The 23,452-nt window shown below is 42.9% G+C and overlaps 2 protein-coding genes across 4 annotated transcripts in view; one reads left to right on the top strand and one right to left on the bottom strand.

The window, feature by feature from the left end:
• The window catches only part of UGP2 (UDP-glucose pyrophosphorylase 2), a 73,737-nt gene extending 56,271 nt beyond the window's left edge, over nucleotides 1–17,466 (top strand). For both annotated transcript variants that reach the window (XM_075596136.1, XM_075596135.1), the window contains exons 4-10: nucleotides 2,967–3,152; nucleotides 4,704–4,837; nucleotides 5,249–5,546; nucleotides 12,366–12,563; nucleotides 12,779–13,021; nucleotides 14,412–14,516; nucleotides 17,098–17,466. In XM_075596136.1, the coding sequence (XP_075452251.1) occupies nucleotides 2,967–3,152; nucleotides 4,704–4,837; nucleotides 5,249–5,546; nucleotides 12,366–12,563; nucleotides 12,779–13,021; nucleotides 14,412–14,516; nucleotides 17,098–17,205 (1,272 nt within the window). In that variant the 3' untranslated portion in view covers nucleotides 17,206–17,466. The remainder of the gene's footprint in view (nucleotides 1–2,966; nucleotides 3,153–4,703; nucleotides 4,838–5,248; nucleotides 5,547–12,365; nucleotides 12,564–12,778; nucleotides 13,022–14,411; nucleotides 14,517–17,097) is intronic.
• Nucleotides 17,467–20,789: 3,323 nt separating this feature from the next.
• VPS54 (VPS54 subunit of GARP complex) overlaps nucleotides 20,790–23,452 on the bottom strand; it is an 85,250-nt gene continuing 82,587 nt past the window's right edge. For both annotated transcript variants that reach the window (XM_075596133.1, XM_075596134.1), the window contains one exon: nucleotides 20,790–23,261. In XM_075596133.1, the coding sequence (XP_075452248.1) occupies nucleotides 23,156–23,261 (106 nt within the window). In that variant the 3' untranslated portion in view covers nucleotides 20,790–23,155. The remainder of the gene's footprint in view (nucleotides 23,262–23,452) is intronic.

Raw genomic sequence — 23,452 nt, 5'->3', positions numbered from 1 at the left:
GTGCAGGCCTACATTATTTACGAAATGGCCAACAACCAAGACCTTCTGCTCAGCTTTGCCATTGTCGTCCTCCAAGGATTTGTGCATGTCTGTGTAAATAATTTGACTTCTTTGGCAGGAAAATGTTACAACGGAGACCACTGTGCTTTCCTGGAAATTGCTATTTAACAGATGATTTGAATTTGGGGGATTTCTGCTGTAATCTGCAGTGTGAACCCATAACTGTTACAAAAAAAATCTGCAGCCTATTAATTCTATAATTTATATGTGAGACTACACAGAACATAGGATGTTAAAGAGTTCGACGTAAATGTCCTTTCCTTGTTCTATTTGTGTGTATACTCTAATGTAAATTCTTAAATCTGCTGCTATGATTTAGAAGCTACCAAATTGCATCTTTTGAAGTTGATCATCATGTGTAATTTCACAGTGCAAAGTATATTGCTGCAATGAAATCAGACCTTCCCTTACTGTATGTTAAATAGCTCCAAGAAATCGGTTCAGCAGTTTAAAATCGCACCGCAGCAAATAGTATTTCTTCTAAAACACTGTACAGTGAACTTTGCTGCTGGCAACACATTGCTTAAGAATTAGTAGGATTGATAGATTTGACAAGGGCTATGATTGATTGATTGGTTATAACGACATCTGATGCTTTCAAATATTGAACGGTAAACATTTCCGAAGCTTTTATTTAAATAAGATTTTCTAGAAAGCAAAAGCTTAAACAATCCACCTCAATACACCTCATATATAAACCTTGACCCGTTGCGGATGCACTTACCAGACGCCCTCCTACCGTCTCTGTACGTTCTTCCTACTTAACAATTAGATTGTAAGCTTTTCAGGGCAGGGACTCCTTTTCGTAAATGTTACTTTTATGTCTGAAGCACTTCTTCCCATTATGTGTTATTTGTATTATTTGTTACTTATGACTGGCACATGCATTTCGGCTGTGAAGCGCTATATAAATAAAGACACACATACCTCCAGAATAGGGTTGTATGCTTTCAAGTAAGCAATCAACCTTCCTGGAAGCCTATGAGTTTAACTCCTATACTGATAATATTGGGCTTCCTGAACACATCCTGAATTTTTTGGTGTTTTCAAACAAACATTTTTTTTCCAGGGTTTAAAAAAACATGATTAATCTCCAACTTCTGGGTTTACCCGGCTGCAATGGGCTCTGGGGAGAGCTTCACTTTAACCTGAACACTTAATATTTCAAACCGTCATAAATTATGTACGAAGCAGCAGATTTTAAAAAGAAGAAAGGGCAAGACGAGATCTCCTGCACTACTCGTAGGAGAAAAATAGTAGCTAAAAAAAATATTTCGATTATATTGGTAAAGAATGAAGTGCAAAAAATGCCGACCGGTGTGGAATGCTGCTTTTAATAACTTGGAGCAATAAAAACAAAAATCCCTCAAACAAACACATCTTGTGTAGAGAAACAAAACAGAACCAGTCCCTCCACTTCCCTTATGTCTCGGTGCTGTCTGGATCCACAATCCCATGTTTCTGTAATCGGCCTCCCCCCCTCACAATGCCAGCCAGGTAACCGCAGCACACACAACCAGTAGACTAATGCAAGGAACATGTCAAGGAATCTCGTTACCTTGTAATCCACGCGGAGCCCAGCAGGCTGCTGCCCTCCCCCGTTCACAGTCCCTGTTGTAAATAAAAACAAAGGCTGTTCAAAAGGATCTCAAAAATATTTGTCCGTTTCATTTAAAACTGGAATCAATCTTGTTTTTAATCTGTGAGATCTACTGCTATTGTGGTAGACTGAAGGGGTTAAATGACGCACACTAGGGAGAATGAGTCATTTTCAGTAAATATGTTTAGTAATGGAACAATCTGATCAGGTTTTGCCAGATACTCCCATCTCTTATTTCACACTATGTCATTTTCTCACATGCTCCTTTTTGCTTCCTACTGAGTCATGAGCACGTATTTAAACTGTGTTCAATGTTCCCCCAAAGGGCACCAAATTAGTAGCAGGTGTGAAAGCCGCATTCCATTACTGAACCCAACCCGGCAGGAGCAGCCCTCGTGAATGTGACCTGCAGTAACGGTTTGTTCATGTAGAGCCAGGTTGTCACTGTAAACAATGTTACCGGCCAACAGCTTACTACATACACTATGAGCCAGTCAAGCAATTAAACTAGCACCCCTCTTCTTCCCCCCCCCCTCCTCCCTCTCCACAAACCCCTCAAAAAATGAAATGTAAGGAAATGACCGGAAATTACTTAGAAGGCTGAGGCCATGGTGCCTTCTCCCGTGCGGAGGCGCGCGGAGGCTGAGGGAAAGCGGGTGTTTTCCCTGGCCATGGTGGGCGGGGCGTTCCTGGGGGCGTTCCTAGTGACGTCAAGGAGCTAGTTCGCCCTCATTGGGCGAACCGCTCACGTGACCTGTCTGTCGCGCTGAGAAATCAGTTTAACTGATTTCTCACGCAACGCGTGCCCCCTCCCGCGCGCAAGCGCCCGCACGCCTGCATGGACGCGAACGTTGCCTTGAGGCAGTCTGTTCGGTCTGCGGCACCATGTCAGAGGCCTTAGCCGTTGCTGTGTGCGCTGCGTGCATGCTTTACATGATGTCAACATTTGCACCTACCAGTTCATTTTGGAGGGACTGCTTCAAGTATGGGCAGCTCCGCTGGCTGATACTATACATCTCGTCTGCACTGACCGTGGCTCCTTGCAGATGCTGTTCTCCATTCTTACCACTTAGACTGTAAGCTCTTTGGGGCAGGGACTCCTTTTCCTAATGTTACTTTTATGTCTGAAGTGCTTACTCCATGATGATATGTTCTTGTCGCGTGTATTACTGCTGGGAAGCGCTATGTACATGGATGGCGCAATATAGATAGGCATACATCAAGATCTTGGGCCAATGTTCTATTCTTATTCTTTAAAATACATCATTAATAATTTGTATTCTTTTGTGGGGTTTTCTTTTTGAAGATTCAGCCCTATGAGAAGATAAAGGCGAGAGGACTGCCCGAAAACATAACGACCGTCCTGAACAAGCTGGTTGTAGTGAAACTTAATGGAGGTTTGGGCACCAGCATGGGCTGTAAGGGCCCAAAAAGTCTAATTGGAGTACGCAATGAGAATACCTTCCTAGATCTGACTGTAAAACAAATAGAGGTAAGTGCAGTTATATCCATCTTCTCACTATGGAAACGTCACTCTCTTGCTTTATAATTTACTTGTCTTGATTTAAATAGAAATAGCCGTGTTAGTCCAGCTATGATTGTGCAGAGTAAATGAGTACTTCAGTATTTTGGTGATACCTTTTTTTGGACTAACAATTGATATAATACATGCTTTCGAGAGTTCTCCTCCCTTCTTGATAAACGTTGTTCCCCTGTTAGAACCCCTGCACACTTCAGTCTATTTCTGTCCCTGGCAATTCCATAGCTGGTGCTTAAGCATCTACTGCAAGCGCAGTTTTTCACATAAACTCACTTGTAATTCAAGTTCATGTAAATGTATATGGTACGCTTGTAAAATGTTTAAATATAATAATCGTTCGTGTATAAAATGTCATTCTAATAAGCTTTGGGCTCTTCTGCGCCTAGTCCTTTCCTGATCCGGCCACCATTGGGAAACTACTGTAGTTGAAGATCCCTGGCCTATTTGCTGCAATTTAGTGCTAAATATGTGTCTCTTTATCCCAGGCTGTGCTGTACAAGTAATACAGCAGGTGTAAGCTACTGGGAGCCAGGGGCGTAGCTGTAGCCTGGCAGCCCGGGCAAAACCCGTGGGCCCACGCTCTTTGGGGGCCCGCTCTCCCTGTCGGCAGAGGCAGGAGCGGGGAGATGGTGGGAGCAGTGTGCCCCCAGCGTTGATCAGAAGAGAAGCCGGAAGAGGAGGTAAGAGTTGTACTGAGGATAGCTGAGGAGGAGCGCGCCCCGGCGGTCTGACCCAGAAGTCTTTCTTACTTCCGGTGTCTGCTGCCACAGCGCACTCCTCACCTCGTGCTGTCTTGCTTGCCTCAGTACAACTCCTACCTTTTTCTGCCGGCTGCTCTTCTGATCAACGCTGGTGGCCCGCTGCCGCGTACCATCTCCCCGCCAAAGGTAGGCATGGCAGAGAGCGCTGATGGGGGGAGGGAAATTGCAGTTAGTATTAATGAGGCCCTGAAATTTTGTTCGCCCGGGGGCCTGTACATTTTTAGTTATGCCACTGCTGGGATCCCATGTAAAAGTCATGTAGAAGTTATAAGTGACATGCATGGTGTGTTTATTTGCATGTCACTATCCAGAAACATTGACTGCAGTTTAACCTCTGAATGACATTTGGTGAATGAAGCAGGTTTGAGAGATTTATGGAACACTTACAGATCCAATAAATTAGCTCCATGTATTCATAACTGTACTGTATTTCTGTACAGTATCTTGTAGGCATGAGCACAAATATAAGGCCCTTCTGTTACTTAAGGTAAATAAGGACAGAGTTGCTGTGCTTGAATACATTGCGGAGTTTGCAAACCATGAGATATTTTCTTCTACAATAAAATGGAAATAGACGTTGGGAGATTAGTTTTACTTTACCCACCTAGTACGATCCCCTTTTGAGCATTGGTTGCCAGGGCATATGCACTGGATGGGGATAAATCTATATAATGAACCTTGTGATGGCATGGGCAGTTTGGTCATGTTTGTAACGTTTAAATGCCTTTTTCTTTTCACCTAGCACTTAAACATAACATACAACACGAACGTCCCTCTCGTTCTGATGAACTCTTTCAACACTGATGAAGACACAAAGAAAATACTGCAGAAGTACAGTCACTGCAGGGTGAAGATATACACATTCAATCAGAGCAGGTATGTTGTTTAAAAAAATAAATAAGCACACATTGGATGTGTGGAGATGACCATTGTCACAGTTGTGCTACAGTGAAAAGCTTTCAAGTCCAAACATTTTAACTCCCCCCCTCCCCCCCCCCCACAATAATGTTTATAATGCAGAGCTTGTCAATTCTTTTGTGAGATTTGCATGGAGTTTCTTAAAAGAAATTGCCTGAAACTTTGCAAACTTGGGGGTAAACGTTGCTTATTGGGTATGGACCAGGCTTCTTTTCACATCTATCTCTTCTTTTTGTCATTTAACAATGTCCAAAAACGTGCTGCAAATGTTTTGCTTCCTTGTACTTTTCTCCCTTTTGCATCCATGCACATGCTGTGTGTTGTAGTCTCCTGTGACTTTATGGCTTTGTAACACACGTTCTCTTTTAGGTATCCAAGAGTTAATAAGGAGTCCTTGTTACCGATAGCCAAGGACCTGTCGTTTTCCGGGGAGAATGCAGAGACCTGGTATCCCCCAGGTCACGGCGACATCTACGCCAGCTTTTATAATTCTGGCCTTCTGGACACTCTCATAGAGGATGGGAAGGAGTATATTTTTGTTTCCAACATCGACAATCTTGGGGCCACAGTGGACCTTTACATTCTTAACCACCTTATGAACCCTCCAAACGGGAAGCGCTGTGAATTTGTCATGGAGGTTACAGACAAAACAAGGGCAGATGTGAAGGTGAATATGAGTTTGGAGAACCAATGATAAATACCATTCTGACATCACCAGAGTGTGCCGTGTCTTATCATATTCAGTCTCTGTTTTAGTGGTACATCCAAGTCCAATTTATATTTGAACACACCAGTAAACATTTGACCGCAAGATGGTTAGACAGTCACCAAGGTCAAAGTTGATACTGGAGGTGCACTTTTTTTTGCTTGGTGTCACGTATGGCACACCTACCTGAGAGCATGTGACCTGCATATGGGACAAGGGTTAATACACAGCTCAGAGAAATGATGAAAAAGTAGCACACAGCCAAAGAACAAGGAGAGCGTGCAAAAATACGATTTATTGGATAGACTGGAGCATAGAGGAAAAGTCTCCACATCTAAATTAATACACAGCTCGCAAGCTGGCCCACTTTTCACCTTCGCAAAGGTCCCTCAAATTAACAATATCTCCCCTCAATCCGTCCCAATCTACCATCTGTCACGAATGTCACACAAGTGAGAACTTGACTTAGATATGCAACCAGGGTTAATACACATGGCTACTCTAGCAAACTCGCCTTTCTCCTCCGCAAGGTAGATTCAAATGGTTAATATTAACCCATTACTCAATTGCAATCATGTCTATCCTAGTGTTGGACCGGGTCCTACATTTTTATTTTAAACATTTTTTTTAAACCAGGTAACGGGTACCCGGAGGATTTGGCACCTTGTACCTGGTCGGGTACCCGGCTACCCGGTTTTTCACTTACCTGGGGTGGAGGAAGCCGCGGCGACATCTGAACAGGTAAGCAGAGGTACGGGGGCGGTGGGGCGGCATCAGCGGTCAGTGTGGAGCCCGCGCGGGAGCTGCAGGACTCCATACTACACTGTGAGCTGGGACAGCCGGCTGTCCATTAGGAAAGCTTCTTCTCCTGCTCCGGTCACATGGTCCCAGCTCACAGTGCAGTATAGAGTCCTGCAGCTCCCGCACGGGCTCCACACTGACGCTGATGCCGCCCCACCACCCCCGCACCTCTGCTTACCTGTTCAGATGTCCGCACGGCTTCCAGCAGGTAAGTAAGAGATACTTTTCAACTACCCTGACATTACCCGGATACCCGGCGCTGGGTCCACTTTCCAGCTGCCGGGTCCGGGTAATTTCCGGGTAGCTGAAAAGCCGCTGGGTAACGCCCGGTACCCGGTACATCACTAGTCTATCCACTTCCACCAACCAAGAAATATGCAAAATATGTAATTAATATCTGCCAGGGTCTCGGGTCCTTGTTTATTATAGAAAAAACTATGCACTTAACACACACCTGTTGTAGCAAAATGTGCCTGAAAAATCTAAATACTCTCTCCACAGCATGTAACCATTCATTCGGAGCCCCAAACCATCACTTATTAAGAATTGTTATATATATGTATCTATAGATATCTATTAATGATGTAGATGACCTAGGTGCAGAGAGAAGGAGAAAAGAGAAATTCAACCTTTTCTCCATTACTACTGGAACTAGATCTTTCACAGGAATCCAGGAACCAAGAAAGAAATTTATTGAAACATAGGTCAACCAACGTAACCTAGAGCAACGTACGTTTCAGACCCACACGGTCCTTTCTCAAGCTCTAGGGAACAGTGCAATAGGTGACCTTTATATAGGGACAGAAATATGGGTGGTGCCAAAACGGTAATCTAATCAGCTATGCATATAATCACATCTGTCCCATAAACTGTACCTCTGTGAACCAATTAATTTACAAGTAAATCGCGTCCCTAGAAACCAGTCAAATAAGCCATATAGCAGCGTTTCCCAAATGGTGGGTGGCGACCCGGCACCGGGCCACGGCACCAAAATTGCCGGGTCGCAGCGAGGCTGGCCGCGCGGTGTCTCCCGTCCCCCGGCACCAAAATTGCCGGGTCGCAGCGAGGCTGGCCGCGCGGTGTCTCCCGTCCCCCGGCACCAAAATTGCCGGGTCGCAGCGAGGCTGGCCGCGCGGTGTCTCTCCCCCCCCCCCCTTGCTCAAGTTAAAAAAATGGCGGCGATTCCCTCCGCGGTCCCGCGCGCATGCGCAGGGCAAGCAGGGCCCGCTCCCTTCCTCCCCCCCCGCTCCCAACGTGGGACGGAGGAGGAAGTACCAGCTCCTACTGCGGCCTGCTTCCCCCCGCGGCCAGCTTCCTGAGCTCACCTCCCATGGCACCCCCTCCCGAGCCCACCTCCCGTGCCCCCAAGCCCACCTCCCGTCCCAGGCAGCAGGGGATATCGGGGGCAGCAGGGGATATCGGGGGCAGCAGGGGAAAGCGTCCGGCGGCAAGTTAAGTCACCCCACCCAGTCACTGTCACCCAGTGACTCCCACCCACCCAGTCACTGTCACCCACCCAGTCACTGCCTCCCACCCAAGTGTCCCTGGCCCCCTCCTCCCACCCTCCCATCCAAGTGTCCCTGGCCCCCTCCTCCCACCCAAGTGTCCCTGGCCCCCTCCTCCCACCCTCCCACCCAAGTGTCCCTGGCCCCCTCCTCCCACCCAAGTGTCCCTGGCCCCCTCCTAAAGTGTGTGCCTGGCCCCCTCAGTATCACTGTGTGTATCAGTATCAGTGTGTGTGTGTGTGTGTGTGTGTGTGTGTGTGTGTGTGTGTGTGTGTGTGTGTGTGTATCAGTGGCTGTGTGTGTGTATCAGTGTCTGTGTCTGTGTGTGTGTATCAGTTTCTGTGTGTGTGTGTTTGTGTGTAGCAGTGTCTGTATCAGTGTGTGTGTGTAGCAGTGTCTCTGTGTGGCTGCGTGTGTGTCAGTGGCTGCGTGTGTGTCAGTGGCTGTGTGTGTGTCAGTGGCTGCGTGTCTGTCAGTGGCTGTGTGTGTGTGTATATCAGTGGCTGTGTGTGTGTCTGTGCAGGCCCTATAGGCCAGTATAGGTGATAACATTTTTAGTGAGTCACGAAGGAGAAGTTCAAAAATAACCGGGTCACGGAAAAAAAAGTTTGGGAAACCCTGCCATATAGGGCTCCCAAAAGAAGGGGGAGGGGGGGTTCACCTACTAGGTTATATGGATTATTTGACTGGTTTCTAGGGATGCTATTTACTTGTAAATTAATGGGTTCATTAACAATTACAGATATGCAACTCTTAGTATGTACAGTTGATGACATTACATGATCTCCTTTTTAATAAAGTCCCCCAACTAAGGCATGACCTGTGGGTCATCCCTCTCTGGGATGCTCCAGTAATCATTAAACATTCTTGAGTTTTCGTTGAGGCTGACGGCCTAGGGGTCTGGTAATTGTTTATTGCCTTCTAAACAAGGCAGGTCACTTAATGATAGTCTTGAACTATCACAAACCCAATATATTGTATGTTTTCAAATAAAACTGTAGCTACATTAACCTCTGAAGCACCAGACTGATTAAAATACATAATATCTCGTGATATTATAACACAGGGTATTTGTTTTTAATTCATGTGAATTCCATGGAAACTGTAAAAGCTTTTTGGCACAATTACAGAATAGTATGCCAATTTTATAACCCCCACCCCTGGCTAATCTACAACGCTTTCCTTTAAGATTAAGTAACAGAAGTGCCTTATGTTTTGCAACTGGCCCGGCATTCAGTGACCGTTTTGGAACACAATATTTCTAGCCTGAAATTGGTCTCTGTGGTATACTGAAGAAGCAGGCAATAATGTAGCAATGAATAATTACTTTTTATTTCCCTCCGAATCTCAGAGGTATTTGGGGGTTTCCCCTTAAGGAACAGAAATTGGTGCCTTTGCCATATGGTACAAAACAGTGCCCCTTGTAGAGAAGTCCTTACAAATCACCATGGTAGTGTTGTCAATGATTCTTGCTTACATTGCAGCCCTCATATGGAGGGGGGGCTCTTTACGTTTTGATGGGCATCTTGGATTTTTCAAATATCTTTCTAATAGAGAAAGGGGTGCTCAATTCCAGTCCTCGAGCTCCCCTCCCCCCCCCCTTCCCGTAACAAGGGATCACCAGCTATTCACAATATGCAGACAATGCAAGATAGATTTTCGCTAGAGTTGGGCATACAACCTTAATTTGCACCAAAGTTATAAGGGAAAACCTGCCAATTGGAACAAAAATGTATTTTGATAAATCTGGTGCAGTATTTTCCCCCTAGTTTTGAAGCAAGGACACTTTGTCCCCTCCCAGCCCCCATATGTTTTTCATCATCTGTAAAGATGTACACATTACCAGAAGACACCACATCTATCCTGTTTCCTCATTATCTTTTTACATTGACACATCAGTCAATTTTTTGTCTTAACATTGCCCCCAAAAGCTCTGTCCGCTCATGCATTTCAGAGTACTTAATGGAAGCAATGTTATTGTTTTTATCTGATGGGAAGAGAACCAACGTGTGGGCACCAGCTTCTGAAGTTTAATAAGTTTAATAAGGTTAAGGTTTAACTACTGTCAACTTGTAATTATTAAAGCCTGCAGCTATACCAAACCTGTAACGCGTGGAAACTGGACTTAAAATTGGATGCCGCGGAGAACAAGTTATTACTCACCTACCCAACCTACACAGACTTACAAATGAAATGGTATTGCTAAAAACCCAAGGGCTACTTCCAGCCAAATGAATCACTATACTGTAAATTGCCCAGCCTGCACAGAACAAATACGGTACAGGGTGACTGCTAGGAAACGTTGAAGGAACCTTGTTTCCGAGAGCCTGTGAAGTTCCATGACGGTGACCTGACTCATTTGTGACAATCAATACCTGTATTTCAAGTTTAGATTTGTCTCTAAGCTTCATAGGCACCAGGTTACTCTTAAGACTTGGAGGATATTCATAAGAAATTCGGACCTTTACCTGAAGCATTGGTTCTATATCTACGTGTGCGCGCACACACACACACACACACACACGCACACACACACGCACACACGCGCGCGCGTGCACACACGCACACACGCGCGCGTGCACACACACACGCACACACGCACACACGCACGCGCGTGCACACACACACACGCGCGCACGTGTCTCTGGAGCTGTAAAGTGCAGCAGTTTGAATGACTCACAGTACCTACAATTTCTTCCAGAATAAAGTTTGAACAGTTTCTTACTAAAGAACAGAACATGAAATCTAGCTTTAACAGTCTTAAGGAATAAAGACTTTCTTTGTCATCTAGTTACAACATGGGATGGCTGCGAACACATAAGTAGCAGTGTAGGAATCACCACTGCCTCTTGGAACTAGAATTATGACAGTCTTTTTATTCCTTAAGACTGTCGTAGCTGGATCCAGTGTTCTGTTTTCTTGGAAATGGACCACGTGTCTCTGTTACATTTTGAAATGTGGAAGTGCTTCACATCGTGTCCACTTCTGCAAGGATCACTGGGAACATCGCACAAAATGTCAAGTGGCGCATTCACTTCCAATAGTACAGAACCAAATGTTCTGGGAGCTTAGGATGAGCGGAAAAACTTTTGGGAATGGTAAATACAAAATATCTATAAGTCAACTACTTGATCATATCATTAACCATTCTCTTATAGAATTCCAAATAGAATAGTTCAATGGTGGATATTGTGGTGCTCAAAAACCAGATAAGGCTTTATAGAAAACTGATCCCTAAATCCAATAACTGTCCAGACGTTGATATAGTGTTCACTTCATATAATGCATGCTTAAAGAGATATGAAAAGGGTATGTGCATAGTGGTATCCAGTTGACATCCACATATAATGACACATCTAGATACACCCAAACATATGATTGTAAGCAACAATGTCCAATGAAGACCGGAATAATTACATGGCACTGTGGCACATTACCTGTATATTACAGGAACCCTGAGAACATCCACGGCGTGCATCTGTCAATAGTAGAGATCCAGATAATAGTGTGTGCAAAACAGAGCACAGCCAGCGACTTTCACACATGAATAGAAAAATATATCCCAGGCAGACTCCAAGCTTTAACAAATCAGCCGTTAATTGCAAGCTTCCAAAAAAACAGGGACTACGTGAACGCACCTACGCGTTTCATGCCAAAGCACTTTGGTTCCAAATAGAGTAGCCTCATTGAAATCTTTCATATAGATCAGCGGTGCGCAAACTGGGGGGGCGTTGTTGATTGCGGAGGCCCCGCGCTATTCCCTGAGGCATTTAAATTAAATTAAATGCCAAGGAACGGTGCGAGGCCCTGCAACCTAAACTTACAGGGATTCAGCCGGCTTCTGCTCACGTCGCCATGACAACGTAGCGTCAAATGATGCCGCTGGATCACGTGATGTGACTGTGGCATCATTTGACACTGGGTCACTCGGGAGGGGGGGGGTGTGAGCGCAGGGACCGAGACAGGGGGGCGCAGCCAAAAAACTTTTGGCACCGCTGACATAGATTTTACATATTTATATTGACATATTAGTATATTAGTCAATGGGTCCTCTCCAATTGGTCTCCTTTCCACTCCCCCGTAAAAGCAATATTTCTGGGTCTGGGTGCGAGTAACTGTACGACTTAAATGCAGCGTTATCCCAAAATGTGCTGATAACCCTGTCAGTCCTGTTTTAGGGACAGCCCATTATTTGCCCTGATTGTGATGGAGTTTAGCGATTTTAGCCCTTAATGCAACAGTTTAGCCTTGTCTACGCTTTCTATCAGCAAAATTAATTCAAGCCTAATTATAGTCAATTATGCTATTGTAGTTTATTTGGAAATGAGCTCATTCAAGTTTAATAGCAATGTTTTTCCCCTAAAGACACGCTGGAAAATTGTCTAAACATTTGCATCAACATTCCAGTGATTTGATTTGTTTTATTTTGAATTTCTGAAAGGTTTAAGATGTATTTCTATTTTCCTTTTTGCAGGGAGGCACCCTCACGCAATATGAGGGGAAACTACGGCTGGTGGAAATAGCCCAAGTCCCAAAAGCGCACGTGGACGAGTTTAAATCTGTATCCAAATTTAAGATCTTTAACACAAACAATTTGTGGATTTCCTTGTCTGCAATCAAAAGGTTACAGGAAGCCAATGCGATTGATATGGAAATTATTGTTAATCCCAAGGTAAATGCAAATGTGTCTGTAAAGGTGTCAGGAGTTGCAACAATCTGTATAGCTATAAAGTGTTAATTTTGTCATGAGTAGGGGTATAAAAAAAGGAAGAGCACATGGACGGGGAGGGGGAGGAGAGGGTACTGCAGGGCAATTGGGTTAATTTGGGAGAGACAGGCAACAAAAATATGACTGTTCCTGTGACTTAATGGTGCCATCTTCCCCAGACTTTGGATGGCGGATTAAACGTTATTCAGCTGGAGACTGCCGTTGGCGCGGCCGTTAAAAGTTTTGAGAATTCTTTGGGTATCAATGTGCCTCGAAGCCGTTTCCTGCCTGTGAAGACCACCTCCGACCTGCTGCTCGTGATGTCCAACTTGTACAGCCTGAGGGCCGGCTCCTTAACCATGAGTGAAAAGCGCGAGTTCCCCACTGTGCCTCTGGTCAAACTGGGAAGCTCGTTCACAAAGGTGAGACTATAGTCCAAGCCGTTATACTCTATCTGTATATCGAACCCCCTGTTTTACAGACTTTGTACTTTCCTGTAATTAAACACACAAAATGAACATGTATTCATTGGCACATTATATTTCCCTGAACACGTAGAAACACAAAAAAGTGTGTACATTATTTTATTACAGCCCTGACAACTTATAAGCACTGTATATAATTTTGCAGGCCCTACATGTGGCACTTGTGGCAGAGGGATATGGACTTTGTCACAAAAAGAGCTGGCAATGTGTCCACGTGCTGCAGAGGGGTCAGTACCAGTGATCTACTCCTTCCATCCACAATTCTGAAGAGGACACATTTCGATGTTGTGCAAGAATATAAATAAGGGAAACATTTGTGTAATTGGTTATAGACACACACAGCACCTTTGCTATTTTGCGTCCATGCTGCTTTGTTCCATGGTTATTAGCAAATGTTACTAATGATTAAAAACTTATTTTGTTGGAAAAATGAATAAATACAAATCTGCCACTATACCTTTCATTTCGGATTCCCATGTCTGGGTCAGACGACCTTTCTACTACATCACACTTTTTTTTTTTTTTTTTTACTTGCAACTCGATAGCTAATGGGTTTGAAAAAAAGATGTGCAAGTACATGCAACACTGCATATCCACAGAGAAATATGGGAATGTGTAGGTTGATGAGCAATGCCCAACAAATCCTTCATCTTCTATAATGTGGATAAAGGCAAACCATATAAACTATTGCTGAGCAACTGCCTCCAAGCTCATTGAGCGCTTCTGCTACAAATATTTGTGACACAATCCAGTTTAAAGAAGAACGTGAATCATAACAGGTGTCTTACTCGGGATCCCCCAAGCCGGTGACCGTTTCTCAAGCCATATATAGTTTTTAAACGTCAAGCATTTAGAGCAATTAACTGTGCCACTATTGGCTTTCAAGGGATTTGCCGAAAGCTTCAGCTTTCTGCATTGTGCAGCTTGTAGGAACATTGTATCTTGGGTTTAGGAACCACACACTGCAGGGAACATTCTGGAGCAACTATTAGTTTTCTGGCTCAAATGTGGTGTTGGAAATAGATTGCATGCATGTTTGTTTAATAACAGAATAGCTTAATGGCGTATCATTTTTCTCCCACACGTGATATACATTTTTGGTTCTAAGCATGTAGATCAAATATATATTTTTTTTAACCACTTTTTTTTTTTTTTACCCTGCATGGTCCTATTGTACCAAACGCTCTCTACCATTAATTTTCAGTATTCTGTCTTCTAAGACGGCACAAGAAAACCTTAACTTTTTTCCTCGTTCATTATTTTGAGCACTTGCAATGTCACCTGCTATCTGGTGACCTTTACATTGTGTTCTTTATTTTCGCATTAGGTTCAAGATTACCTGAAAAGGTTTGAAAGCATACCCGACATGCTTGAACTGGATCACCTCACTGTGTCAGGAGATGTGACCTTTGGGAAGAATGTTGCACTAAAGGTGTGTGTGCTGTTTATTTATTTATAAAATGTTTTACCATGGAAGTACTGTAATACATTCAGTTACTCTCGTTTTCAAGTATGTCCTGGGCACAGAGTTATGATGACAAATACAAGGGTACATTAAGTGAACAGGGTTATACATTACCGTATTGGCCCGAATATAGTGCAAGGCTTTTTCTGAAAATTGCCCTTCCAAAACCTGCACTCGCACTATATTCGCAGCCTAGCATTTACACTGGGGGGAAAAAATCCAAGATGGCCACCGGGCTACAGTGGCCAGACATCCCGGTTTTGCAGGGACTGGCCGGAGCCGGTGTCCTCCCGGTTTGGCTGGGTAAGAGGGGAGCGGAGGTTGAACGAGATCAGATGAGGATGCCGCGGGCATCTGGGCAGCAGGTAGCACTGCAGAGCTGCTCCTCTCTCCCGGTTGTTTGTATGTGTCTGTGTTGATGTGTGAGTGTGGGTAAGTGTGTGTGTCTGCGTGGGTGTGTGTGTCTGCGTGGGTGTGCGTGGGTGGGTGTGTCTGCGTGGGTGTGTGTGTCTGCGTGGGTGGGTGTGTCTGCGTGGGTGGGTGTGTCTGCGTGGGTGTGTGTGTCTGCGTGGGTGTGTGTGTCTGCGTGGGTGTGTGTGGGTGTGTGTGTCTGCGTGGGTGGGTGTGTCTGCGTGGGTGGGTGTGTCTGCGTGGGTGGGTGTGTCTGTGTTTGTTGGTGCGGGGAAAAAAGCGCTAAAACAGTGATAAAATTGCCCCAGAAAAATATTTAAAAAACACCCCTAGGCAAGGAGGGAAAAAAAAAAACCTTGAGGTATATTTAAGACCTACTTCCCCCCCCCCCCTGTTTAACACCTTCAAAACTGTAGCGGTCGTATTATGTGTGAGGTCGCACTATATTAGGGCCAGTAATGTACGACGATTGTTAAAAAAAAATAGAAGTTGCTTTGATAAATTGATGCTTTAAAAGAAGCGTTTCCAAAATGCGTCAAATGTTCTTTGAAAGGCTTTATAAATAGCCAATCTTTCCTTACAAAGATCGGAGAGGCGCAGCTTCCCTGGGCAGGAGCAATGCAGGAATCTGACTCTCCTCCTCCGCAGCTGAGTTTAGTAAATGAAGGGGGCTGTGTAGTCAGGCAATTTATGGAGCAAAACTGCAGCACGGGGTCATTTTCATCGATCACGGTCTTGTTTCATGCCGCTCCGATTTATATGATGTATAAAATCGTGTCACACATGTAATCCCTAAAAAAACTCGCGCTGGTCTCCTTGAAGGGGCCGCCCCTTCCAGGACCAAAGTGAACTAATTCCAGTGGCATGTTTAAGGGGCCTCACCTGGGTAATTCATACCTTTGCCCTAATGTGACACAGTATTTTTATTGTATTTGTTAAAGTTATACTTGCGGGGGTTTGATTTCCTCTGGCTGCTCCCTTGTGTGTGATTTCATTGTGTGATCAGTAAGTGCTTGTACAGCCACTCGTCGCCTTTATTGGTTCTTTGATAAATAGAGTGGGATACAGGTAAAGAAAACACTTGATTGGCAAACGCTACCCATTCAGAGGCCGCTAGGAAACTCAACTGGCTGACTGGGGTCCAGATCCACAAAAGGGTACCAAGCTTTAGCACGCCATTCATATGAATGGGAGTAAAGGCGTAAAGGCGTGCTAAAGCTTGGCACCCCTTTGTGGGGTTTAAAGGTATCACAAATTACATTGAGTCTAAGCTTCCGCCAGTAAATGTTAACTGAATGTCATCTACATCTCAACATGACCTTTTATCTGCTGTCACACGGTGAACGGTTTCTGGTCTCGTTATTTATTTAGTACCATCTAGTTCACAAATAGCCATTTTGCAGCAATGTACAGTAAATATTTCATGTACTTTTCCTGTGACCAAGGTGATTTTTACTGTAGCCACATTTGTAAACACCCACACACACGTCCCACATATATTGATCTTCTCAGTCACACAGCAGATTGCGTAATTTAGAGATAAAGAAATACATGAGTGCTGGTTATTAGTCATATTTTACGGCTATGAGGACCTATAGAACCTACACTTCTCCCTCCACACCCATCCCCAGTCAAAGGATACACCCTAGGTAAGTATGTAGGATGATGGTATAATATTACTTATCTTTCTTGGGTGCTTGTAAAACAGTCACAGTCCACCAGAGATGATCATATACAAAAGTAGTAAACATCCACTGCACTCCAATTGAAGTAAAAAAATATTTATTTTATTCAATCCATAAAAGTACACAATGTATTAAACCGGGTGATGTTTCGAGCCTAACCAGCCCCTTATCAGCATGACAAAGGGCTGGTTAGGTTAGAGCCGTCACCCGGTTTAATACATTGTGTACTTTTATGGATTGAATAAAATGTGTACTAAACGCACGCTAAAGAATGGACAATACATTTTCTAGTTTCTGTTGGGCAATCTTGTATATTTAGTACAAGTGGGTGTACTTTAAAATCCCAGCAACATTTTCCTTTTATTATCTACAGTACAAAAAGCCAAAGCTTTTAAAAAAATTTTTTCCCCCTTATTACTGTAAAGATAATCATTCCCCTTCCGTCTGTTTAGGGTACGGTTATCATCATCGCAAATCACGGAGACAGAATCGACATCCCGCCTGGAGCAGTATTAGAAAACAAAATCGTGTCTGGAAACCTTCGGATCCTGGATCACTGAATCTCAAATACATATTTATGTATTGTGTACACTTTACTGATTCTCACACGAATGAATGGTACCTAGATGATCAGTAATCCTTTAATCTCAAAGTACCCTGCAGTATTGTAGTTTGTCTGTGCTATATTCTGTATTAAATAAATCCGTAGTTTATTTTGAAACAATACAGACAATAGTCACCTAACAAAAATCTGTTGAATATATCAAGTGCAATACGGTCTTTTCCTTTGTGAAGTCTTAAAATAAAAGTACAAACCAAGACTCTTGGGTGATCACATTTTATTTTGAATGGAGTGAAGTTTTAAAACCCAGTGTACTTTTCAGCATTTGTAGAACCCTGTTGATGATAGAGGTGCCCTGCAATGCAATGCGAGTGTGTTAAATGGGTAACACAGCATGTAACCTACATCTCGTACCCGATACCGACATGCAACTTTTTCAAAGATGGGAAGTCTGGTTTCTGCAGGAGTTAAGATTGTGTAAAATTCATGAGAAATATTTGAAGCCTTTCACTACTTGGAACAAATGACATTATGCAGTATTGCCGTTTAAAGGTAAAGCTGCATTTCCTTTTCAGATAGTCCTGGAAGATGCCATGAAAAGCCCTCCCTTACTTACTGTGAAAGGGGATGTGCTACTGTGATGCAGCTCCTAATGAGTCACGGGCAGAGCTTGTTATGTTAACAGGACCAATACCATCATCTCCATGTGTGCAATACTGTGTATTGGAAAGCAGAAATGTCACTGTAACATGCTGGCAAGAGGTGCTTGGCGGTGCGTCCAACAGTGTCAACCTCCAGCTCAAAATGGCGCCCCTTCAGATCTCATACGGCAGAATCGGCAACCATGCTGACCATAAACATATATCAAAGTAACCGATTAGCACCTAAACAGGAAAAAAATTCAAGGCTATACATTGTCAGAAGTTTCCAAAAATAACAAATAAGGAAAAAAGAGAACAATAGTCAATTGGCCATCAACTTGTCAGTTATAAGGTATTTTCTTGAACAGTTTCATCAGGAGTAATATAGGGTGCAGCAGGTTTTGGTTTAAGTAAAACACCAAGACAAAGGTTCACATATATGTGTTGGAAAAGAGGGAGATGTAGAGTCATCTGAAACCTTAATCATGTGATTACCATCATTACCCATTCTGCATCTGTATGTGAACAGTAATCACAGCCTGCAGTCAAGGGTTAATGAGGAACCTTGGACAGGAGGTGGGCCTGGAGCATAATGATTTTTCTGGGCTGCATATACACAATTAGAATGTGTCCCTTGATCCCTCCTATAACCACTCTACCAATGATGCACATGGGGCAAAAGGGCTACAGGTTGTCAACAGATAAACACATTTTGAAAGCGCTTTCAAGGTCTGTTGTGATGCTTTAAACGTCTCTCCCTATAGAGATTAAGGAAGTTGCTTCCCTGGGTGCCAGGAATGTAGACGACTGCACAGTCTGGATAAAGACTATTTATGAAAACCTACGAATAGTTTCCTGCACAGCTGAATAAAAGGTGGCTTTGTATTATGGCAACTTTATAGCAAAATGGATGCAAAAAACAAAAATTATTTTTATCTGGTGTGTCTGTGTCCTGGTCTTTTACTCCAAAATGTGACACAGGTGAAAAACTGATTTGGGGAGTGTTAGGAGTTACTTGATGCTCAGATTATATTGAGATGGGTAAAATGCTCCTTTTCAACCTGTGCCAGAATATTGCCAAGTTTATGGGGGTGTTACCCTCTGGCTTCCAACAAACTGCACCAGGTGTAGGCAGCAGTGTCATGTTTGACACACACACGTACGGAAAAATGGTGAAATAAATTAAAATACCCTTTCCTTCCTCACATAGCCTTGGCACATATCCCTCTAAGAGTCGTGTTTAAATTGCTTTTCACTTCTTCCTGGGGTCTCTGTGAAGGAAGCAGAAAGTTCTCCTGATGCTGCTTCTCACATAATGCTTGGAAGCACTGTTGTGTCCGTATCCCAGAGATTCATTTCAGGAAGCTGCTACCTCCATGCTTTTCCCATCTGTGAGATCAGTGTTGAAGGCTGGTTGTGGCATGACCTGCTGCTTTTCAGACACTGATCAATTCATTGTAATGTGTGTTCAGTAAGAGATACCTTTGAGTACTCGGGCTAGATGGACAAATCTCTGCCATACCACATAGAGGATCATTTCTCCAGGGGAATGCTCATTTGTTTCACTGTATAAAGGACTGAATAACCTAGCCTTATATACTTTTTAAAGTCCATCTTTCTTCCTTATGATTTAGCCTTCTGATACCTGTACCGGAGTCCTACAATGAATTCTTTATTATACTGTACATATTCTTGGTTACTGAACCATAACTCTTTTGCAAAGGAACGGACCTACTGTGGAGGCCAATCTTCATTGGTTGCAGTGTCAGGACTATTTTAAAAGCATGTTTTGTGAAACCATGTTCTCTTTCTCTACATCTATTTCTGACTGCACCACAACTCAAACCCAAAGTTCTATTATAAATGGAATAAATGATGAAGAGCAACAAATACAAATGTATTTCAGATCTACAGTGAAAGCAGAGCCAAGAGTAGTGTAACAAAGGTCAGTGGGAACAGGTAAAATGTTGGCACCCATTGCATATTAATCAGCAACGCAGAGTAAAAGGGCAACGTGGCAAATTCAAACGGAATATTTTGACATTAAGGCGTCTGCAATTGATTTTAAAAAATAAAACACGGCCTGAAAAAAGTCAGAAAGATTGTAGACCCCCTTTATTTACCCTGTGACCATATGTTAATGTTGGAAATCAATTTATTTTCTGGGATTGTAGAAAAGGAAAATAGGAAAAGAAAAGGTATAAATTACAAATAATAAACAAATAGAAAAGGACGGACGGGGGAAATGTTAATGAAAACAAACAGAAAAAAAACAAAAAACAGTAGCGAAACGGGAACACGGGCATCTGATTAAATGGCTGTCCAGGGTTTTAACCTAAGTGTGACTGGGGATAGTAGCTTGGTCTAAGGAAAGGATGATGGTCCCCACAACAACATTCAGTGTTTCCACCTTGGAGTTGGCGTTCTGGTTATTGCAAGTTTGTGTGAATAAATGTCTGATAATTGGTTGTAGTGGAATTGGCCCGTGGAGGATTTGGTATACAACAGACTCAGTTAAAGTGCACCTTTCCCTCCCCCCCTGTGCACAATGTTACTCTGTCAACGTGGGATACAGACAGGAGCTTACAAGCAGCAAGTGTCACCTATTCGGAAAAGCATCATACTGTAGCATGTCATTTATTATACACTCAAAAACGAGAGGTAACTCAATGTATTACTTCCTAGTAAAACGTTTGTTTTATAATTTATATACAAGTCATATTCCAGAAAAAACACTCATTTTGGGATTTATTTGTATGTACTAGTACGGTACATACATAAAATAGAAGTAGTTATGTCTAACACTCAGGTGACTGGTTTAATATATACTGTATGATCAATCTTTATCTGCTGCAATTAGTAACTGGACTAACAACGCTACTTCTATTTAAATAAAATAATATAAAGTGCAAATAACATCACTCAGGCATATAACACAGGGTAAAGTTTAGTTTTTTTAATGTTTGTTTCATGGTTTAAGATATGTTCAACACGTTTTTAAAGTTAGGCTCTAGTGATTAATGTCAGAAAAAAAAGAAAGCAGAGCGTTACATGGGATCGACTCCTACAGTACATGAGGACGCTGCAACAAAGTTGTAATGATAAATGATGTGATAAGCGGCAGCACGGCGGCCACTAGGAGAAGAAAATCATGCAAGACTCACATAGTAGTCAGAATAGTAAGAGATGTTTCATGATTCACTTTTTAAAATTGTTGGTGTCCCCGGAAACTGATGCATGGCTACTCCTCAGTTGAAAAGATGTTCAGGGTTTTTTTTTAACGTGGTGGAGTCAAAATAACCATAAGGGTCGACATTTTCCCGGCGGCCGGCAGAAAAGCGCAATGTCATCTTCTGATCAAGCCGGCAGGAAAAGAAAAAAAAGATTAAATATCTCCGGAACCGGAAGGTCAGAGGAACCGCTTCGGCAGCTTCCCCAATCCACGTTCCACAAAAAAACCAGGGGGCCTGCTGCTTTAACTGAACTAAAATATTCCATATTTTAAGAAAACTTGTCAAGTTGATGATCTCCTATATACCATCCAAGCGCTGCAAACTCTGTCGAGACTCAAACCATGCGACACTTCTTTCTTACAGCATTTTATTAAATGTAAAGGTATAGGAAGGAGCGGGTCACTTCTGTGCTTGATGGTATAATGCAGGGGTTCTCAACTCCAGTCCTCAAGAGCCCCCAACAGGTCAGATTTTCAGGATAACTCTGCTTCAGCATAGGTGGCACAGTCTTTGAAAGAGCCACTGATTGGCTCCTTGTTTCAGCACAGGTTGTTCACTGATTGAGCCGCCTGTGCTGAAGCTAGGATATCCCGAGGACTGGAGTTGAGAACCCCTGGGTTAATGAATTGATGAGCCTTGTGAGAGACACCATAGCAGCAGGAATCGGAAACCAAATGTACATAATTACAAGGGTAGGCACTCATTTTACTTTGGAGTGGAACATCAGCAGTAGGAGCTTGTAAATCAAAATATGCACAGGCACTTAATACTGGAGTGCTGTTGATTTTCACCTTTTAACCACTTTGCTGCCAGAAGGCCCAGCAATGTATGGCAAAGCAATGGGGTTGGCTTTTCCAAGGTGTACCAAAAATACAATAATAATGCTTTGTTGATTTCACATATACTGCCAGACATGTACTTTACAATTTTATACAAAGCCTACAATCGTAAGGATTTCAAAATGGAGGGAGGGGGGGGGGGGGGATGGGGGAGGAGGAAATCCCACCATTTGATCACTACAAATTTTTTAAAAACAAACAAAAACTAGGTTAAAAAAAACCCACTCAATCAAGTAAAATTTACTTTAAAATGCAATCAGAAAATATCCACGCAGAGCACAGACACTGCAAATAAATACTTTCGCCCCACCACATATAGTAAAGGCACAAATACCTTCATTTAAAAAAGAATATTTTACAAAATTACTGATTCAAAATACCAGCAGTTTATAGCATTATCCCCAAACTATCCAATAGTTACTAGCTAATTAAAGCACCAATAGCTACAGGGGTAACCCAACTTATGAGCTCTACTCTTCAACACTGAAAGCAAGTCTGGCAGATAAAAGCTTGAAGTAACCACCAAGCATCTTTAACTCCTGTAGTGCTCAAAGGGCCAGCAACACAGAGCTTTACAATATACAGTTGGAAACAGACAACTTATTCGGCAAAGGGAGAAATAATGCACCAGTTGAGAAACGGGTGTCCCTTAAAGTTCTATCCCGTTCATTCTTAAGACTAACAGCATCCAACGATCGTTGTATCGGCAGGTAATCAGCAGATTCATTTTTTTAATAGAGAGCAATAAAAAAAAAAAAAATATTTTTCATGACAGCGTATTTCTTTTCACCGAGTTATAGCTTGCTGATTTTTCAACGTATGCCATTTGTACCATCATTACATCACTGGGGGGAATTTAAAAGGTCATTGCACTAAATAGAAGAGATTCCAAACAATTGCAAAGCATTTTTTTCTGTTCCTTTTAAATACAAAGATTTACACGGCATCTTAGTTAACGAAAGCAGTGTTTGAGCCATGCACTCGTTTGGATTTGGTCCAAAGAAACCTGAGCCTATTTCCAAAGAAAATGAAAAAGTTGTACATCGAGCAGATGATTTGTGCTCCGCTGGACTATGTTATTAAGGACATTCCCTGACGGTCAGGCTGATCCAGTTTCCGGAGTCAAGATTGCTCTCCAGCCATTGACCTGCACTTAGGAATTTCACTTGTAAGCAAAGACTTCCTGTCCGGGTTGAAGTCACTGAGTTTTTAACTTGTCTTTTTTTGGTTAGACATCACCTCTTCTGCTCCCAAATTTCACCCATGTTTAGATCCAGTTCTTTAAGACCTTTCAGTGCTTGGACATTTCCAGTGTAAAATGCAACATCTGCTGCGACCAATCTACAAACAGAAAAGATTTGTTTTGAGAGAGCAGCCCCGCATGGTAATATGCTCATGTTGCTATACATTGTAGCACAGCTTTGTAATACTGTACCTTCCCAACAATTTGTTGGATAAATACATTTTCTGTGTTTTCCAATCAAATAATTTGCATTCCAAAGGGAATTGGAATGTATTTCAATTGAGTGAGA

Source organism: Ascaphus truei, chromosome 4, assembly GCF_040206685.1.
Source record: "Ascaphus truei isolate aAscTru1 chromosome 4, aAscTru1.hap1, whole genome shotgun sequence".
Classification (NCBI taxonomy): domain Eukaryota; kingdom Metazoa; phylum Chordata; class Amphibia; order Anura; family Ascaphidae; genus Ascaphus; species Ascaphus truei.
The sequence above is the reverse complement of the archived record's forward strand: the minus strand, read 5'-3'. Positions and strand labels throughout refer to the sequence as shown.